This window comes from Oncorhynchus gorbuscha, unplaced genomic scaffold, assembly GCF_021184085.1.
Source record: "Oncorhynchus gorbuscha isolate QuinsamMale2020 ecotype Even-year unplaced genomic scaffold, OgorEven_v1.0 Un_scaffold_370, whole genome shotgun sequence".
Taxonomy (NCBI): domain Eukaryota; kingdom Metazoa; phylum Chordata; class Actinopteri; order Salmoniformes; family Salmonidae; genus Oncorhynchus; species Oncorhynchus gorbuscha.
In genome coordinates, this window is record NW_025745222.1 from 874,087 (window position 1) to 880,086 (window position 6,000).

Here is a 6,000-nt window from a genome sequence, read left to right on the forward strand (position 1 = left end):
AGAGGAGGGGTAGGAGAGGGAGAGGGGAGAGGGGTAGGAGAGGGGAATGGGGAGAAAGGAGAAGAGGGAGGGGTAGGAGAGGGAGAGGGGAGAGGGGTAGGAGAGGGGAATGGGGGAGAAAGGAGAAGAGGGAGGGGTAGGAGAGGGAGAGGGGAGAGGGGTAGGAGAGGGGAATGGGGGAGAAAGGAGAAGAGGGAGGGGTAGGAGAGGGAGAGGGGAGAGGGGTAGGAGAGGGGAATGGGGGAGAAAAGAGAAGAGGGAGGGGTAGGAGAGGGAGAGGGGAGAGGGGTAGGAGAGGGGAATGGGGGAGAAAGGAGAAGAGGGAGGGGTAGGAGAGGGAGAGGGGAGAGGGGTAGGAGAGGGGAATGGGGGAGAAAGGAGAAGAGGGAGAGGGAAATAATTTAATTTCAACCCATGTACATAAAGACTTTTTCATTTGTTTAAGATGTGTGTGTGTCCCCACAAGGTTAGTTATACAAGACTGTGTGTGTGTGTGTGTCCCCACAAGGTTAGTTATACAAGACTGTGTGTGTGTGTGTGTGTGTCTGTGTGTCCCCACAAGGTTAGTTATACAAGACTGTGTGTGTGTGTGTGTGTGTGTGTGTGTGTGTGTGTGTGTGTGTGTGTGTGTGTGTGTGTGTGTGTGTGTGTGTGTGTGTGTGTGTGTGTGTGTGTGTGTGTGTGTGTGTGTGTGTGTGTCCACAAGGTTAGTTATACAAGACTGTGTGCGTGTGCGTGTGTGTGTGTGTGTGTGTGTGTGTGTGTGTGTGTGTGTGTGTGTGTGTGTGTGTGTGTGTGTGTGTGTGTGTGTGTGTGTGTGTCCACAAGGTTAGTTATACAAGACTGAGTGTGTGTGTGTGTCTGTGTGTCCCCACAAGGTTAGTTATACGAGACTGTGTGTGTGTGTGTGTGTGTGTGTGTGTGTGTGTGTGTGTGTGTGTGTGTGTGTGTGTGTGTGTGTGTGTGTGTGTGTGTGTGTGTGTGTGTGTGTGTGTGTGTGTGTGTCCACAAGGTTAGTTATACGAGACTGTGTGTGTGTGTGACTCACTTCGACAGCAGCGAGTCCTCCAGTAGATCAGACCCAGGACCGTGGTGAGAACGGTCAACATGACCACAACCACCAGGACCAACCACGTCACCCTGAAGACACACAACCACTCACCTAGAGAGAGGGGGGAGAGAAAGGGGGAGGAGAAAGAGAGAGAGGGGAGGAGAGAGAGGGGAGGAGAGAGGGAGAGAGAGAGGGGAGGAGAGAGGGAGAGAGAGAGAGAGAGAGAGAGAGAGAGAGAGAGAGAGAGAGAGAGAGAGAGAGAGAGAGAGAGAGAGAGAGGGGAGAGAGAGAGAGGGGGGGAGGAGAGGGAGGAGAGAGAGAGAGGGAGGAGAGGGGAGGAGAGAGAGAGAGGGGGGAGGAGAGAGAGGGGGAAAGGGGGAGAGGGGAGGAGGAGGGGAGAGAGAGAGAGAGAGAGAGAGGGGGAGGAGGAGGGGGAGGAGAGAGAGAGAGGGAAAGGGGGAGAGGGGAGGAGGAGGGGGAGAGAGAGGGGGGAAAGGGGGAGAGGGGAGGAGGAGGGGGAAGAGAGAGAGAGAGGGGGAGGAGAAAGAGAGAGGGGGAGGAGAAAGAGACAGAGAGAGAGAGGAGAGAGAGGGGGGAGAGGGGGAGGAGAGAAAGAGAGAGAGAGGAGAGAGAGGGGTTGAGGGGGAGGAGAGAGTGGGGGAGGAGAAAAAGAGAGCGAGAGAGGGGTGGAGAAAGGGGAGGGAGAAAAATATCCTCTGTGTACAACGTAGAACACCAAATAATGTATGCAGAGCAGAATTAGGCCGATACCCACTAATTATCAAAATCCAGAAAAGAGCCGTTAAATTCTGTAACCACCTAAAAGGAAGCGATTCACAAACCTTCCACAACAAAGCCATCACCTACAGAGAGATGAACCTGGAGAAGAGTCCCCTAAGCAAGCTGGTCCTTTTCTCATGATTTGTGTTTGTGTTTGTGAACGGAGCCCCAGGACAGCAGCACAATTACACCCAACCAAATCATGAGAAAACAAAAAGATAATTACTTGACAGATTGGAAAGATTTAACAAAAAAACAGAGCAAAATAGAACGTTATTTGTCCCTAAACAGAGAGTACACAGTAGCAGAATACCTGACCACTGTGACTGACCCAAACTTAAGGAAAGCTTTGACTATGTACAGACTCAGTGAGCATAGCCTTGCTATTGAGAAAGGCCGCCGTAGGCAGACATGGCTCTCAAGAGAAGACAGGCTATGTGCAACACTGCCCACAAAACGAGGTGGAAACTGAGCTGCACTTCCTAACCTCCTGCCCAATGTATGACCATATTAGAGACATATATTTCCCTCAGATTACACAGACCCACAAAGAATTATAAAACAAATCCAATTTTTGATAAACTCCCATATCTACTGGGTGAAATCCCACAGTGTGCCATCACAGCAGCAAGATGTGTGACCTGTTGCCACGAGAAAAGGGAAACCTGTTATGCAGGTGAGTGAGGACCCAAAAGCGATTTAACAGAAACAGAGTCTTTTAATGTCCAAACAGGGAAAACATAAATCCTCAATCTTTACAGGAGAGTCCCCCTTCTAGTTGTTGAGGAGAGTTGCAGGGCTAGCGGCAACAGACTGCAGGTCCCTTCGGGTAGGCGCAGGCCGTAGAGGATAGAGACACCTGCTCACACGCAGCATCTGATGAAGAGGCAGAATACGACAGGACGGAACAAGGGCAAAGCAAACAAGAATCCGACAAGGACAGAAGCAGAAACAGAGAGAGAAATAGAGACTTAATCAGAGGGCAAAATAGGGGACAGGTGTGAGAGAGTAAACGAGGTCGTTAGGAGAATGAGGAACAGCTGGGAGCAGGAACGGAACGATAGAGAGAGAGAGAGAGATAGAGAGAGAGAAAGTAACCTAAAACGACCAGCAGGGGGAAACGAAGAGAAGAGAAAGCACAGGGACAAGACATGACAATACATGACAATACATGACACAACCAGTGAAGAACAAACGTTCAAAGGTTTTAGGGGTCACTTAGAAATGTCCTTGTTTTTGAAAGAAAAACACATTTTTCGTCCATTAAAAATAACATCAAATTGATCAGATCAGTGTCGACATTGTTAATGATGTAAATGACTGTTGTCGCTGGAAACGGCTGAGTTTTAATGGAATATCTACATAGGGTATAGAATATCTACATAGGGTATAGAATATCTACATAGGGTATAGAATATCTACATAGGGTATAGAATATCTACATAGGGTATAGAATATCTACATAGGTTATAGAATATCTACATAGGTTATAGAATATCTACATAGGTTATAGAATATCTACATAGGTTATAGAATATCTACATAGGTTATAGAATATCTACATAGGTTATAGAATATCTACATAGTTTATAGAATATCTACATAGGTTATAGAATATCTACATAGGTTATAGAATATCTACATAGGTTATAGAATATCTACATAGGTTATGGAATATCTACATAGGCGTACAGAGGCCCATTATCAGCAACCATCACTCCTGTGTTCCAATGGCACGTTGTGTTAGCTAATCCAAGTTTATCATTTAAAAAAAGGCTAATTGATCATTAGAAAACCCCTTTTGCACTTCTGTTAGCACAGCTCAGGCTCAAATGGCCAGAAACAAAATAACTTTCTTCTGTGATCGCTAATCCAAGTGTATCATTATGCTCCACCTACCAACTGAGCCACATGGGATCCAACTCTACTCACTTCTAGGTGGCCGTGTCCAGGGCAGGTCAGACTTTACAGCTGTCTCATTGGTTCCTTGGGTGTGGAGATGAAGGAGACACTGGCTGTGATTGGTTGGTATGGAAAGAGGCGGGGTTTGAAAACAGCAGTAGATGAATCCTTGTCCTTGTTCCTCCCCCTCTTCCTCCCCCTCTACCTCCCCCTCCTTCTGCTCCTCTGTCAGTAAGCCGTACAAAGTCGCGTTCCCTCCTTCAGACAACACTGATAGCGACACCCTCCTCCCTGGAGAGATGGAGGGGAGGAGAGGTGAAAGGAGGAGAAGGGAAGGCAAGGAGAGAGGAAAGAAGAGAGGAGGAAAGGAGGAGGAGAGACGAGGAGTAAAGAGAAGAGGAAAAGAGGGGAAGGGGAGGCAAGGAGAGAGGAGAGAAGAGGAGAAGGAGGGGAGGCAAGGAGAGAGGAGAGAAGAGGAGGCAAGGAGAGAGGAGAGAAGAGGAGGAGGGGAGGCAAGGAGAGAGGAGAGAAGAGGAGGAGGGGAGGCAAGGAGAGTGGAGAGAAGAGGAGGAGAGGACACGGTGGGGTCTTTAACTGGTCGACATGGTGGGATCTTTAACTGGTTGACACGGTGGGGTCTTTAACTGTTCGACATGGTGGGATCTTTAACTGGTTGACACGGTGGGATCTTTAACTGGTCGGCTGTTTGACACGGTGGGATCTTTAACTGGTCGGCTGTTTGACACGGTGGGATCTTTAACTGGTCGGCTGTTTGACACGGTGGGATCTTTAACTGGTCGGCTGTTTGACACGGTGGGATCTTTAACTGGTCGGCTGTTTGACACGGTGGGATCTTTAACTGTTTGACACGGTGGGGTCTTTAACTGGTTGACACGGTGGGATCTTTAACTGTTTGACACGGTGGGATCTTTAACTGTTTGACACGGTGGGGTCTTTAACTGGTTGACACGGTGGGATCTTTAACTGTTTGACACGGTGGGATCTTTAACTGTTTGACACGGTGGGGTCTTTAACTGGTTGACACGGTGGGATCTTTAACTGTTTGACACGGTGGGGTCTCTAACTGTTTGACACGGTGGGATCTTTAACTGGTCGGCTGTTTGACACGGTGGGATCTTTAACTGGTCGGCTGTTTGACACGGTGGGATCTTTAACTGTTTGACACGGTGGGATCTTTAACTGGTCGGCTGTTTGACACGGTGGGATCTTTAACTGGTCGGCTGTTTGACACGGTGGGATCTTTAACTGTTTGACACGGTGGGGTCTTTGACTGGTTGACACGGTGGGATCTTTAACTGGTCGGCTGTTTGACACGGTGGGATCTTTAACTGGTTGACACGGTGGGATCTTTAACTGGTCGGCTGTTTGACACGGTGGGATCTTTAACTGGTCGGCTGTTTGACACGGTGGGATCTTTAACTGGTCGGCTGTTTGACACGGTGGGATCTTTAACTGTTTGACACGGTGGGATCTTTAACTGTTTGACACGGTGGGATCTTTAACTGTTTGACACGGTGGGATCTTTAACTGTTTGACACGGTGGGATCTTTAACTGGTCGGCTGTTTGACACGGTGGGATCTTTAACTGGTCGGCTGTTTGACACGGTGGGATCTTTAACTGGTCGGCTGTTTGACACGGTGGGATCTTTAACTGGTCGGCTGTTTGACACGGTGGGATCTTTAACTGGTCGGCTGTTTGACACGGTGGGATCTTTAACTGGTCGGCTGTTTGACACGGTGGGATCTTTAACTGTTTGACACGGTGGGATCTTTAACTGTTTGACACGGTGGGATCTTTAACTGTTTGACACGGTGGGATCTTTAACTGTTTGACACGGTGGGATCTTTAACTGTTTGACACGGTGGGATCTTTAACTGTTTGACACGGTGGGATCTTTAACTGGTCGGCTGTTTGACACGGTGGGATCTTTAACTGGTCGGCTGTTTGACACGGTGGGATCTTTAACTGTTTGACACGGTGGGATCTTTAACTGGTCGGCTGTTTGACACGGTGGGATCTTTAACTGGTCGGCTGTTTGACACGGTGGGATCTTTAACTGTTTGACACGGTGGGATCTTTAACTGGTCGGCTGTTTGACACGGTGGGATCTTTAACTGGTCGGCTGTTTGACACGGTGGGATCTTTAACTGGTCGGCTGTTTGACACGGTGGGATCTTTAACTGGTCGGCTGTTTGACACGGTGGGATCTTTAACTGTTTGACACGGTGGGGCCAGTCAGTAAAAT

The 6,000-nt window shown here is 48.6% G+C and overlaps 1 protein-coding gene across 4 annotated transcripts in view; it reads right to left on the bottom strand.

Annotated features, from left to right (window-relative positions):
* The window catches only part of LOC124017997, a 39,756-nt gene that overhangs the window by 30,853 nt on the left and 2,903 nt on the right, over positions 1-6,000 (bottom strand). For all 4 annotated transcript variants that reach the window (XM_046333252.1, XM_046333251.1, XM_046333250.1 and 1 more), the window contains exons 3-4: positions 3,764-4,024; positions 1,049-1,162 (exon numbers count right to left, since the gene is read on the bottom strand). In XM_046333252.1, the coding sequence (XP_046189208.1) occupies positions 1,049-1,162; positions 3,764-4,024 (375 nt within the window). The remainder of the gene's footprint in view (positions 1-1,048; positions 1,163-3,763; positions 4,025-6,000) is intronic.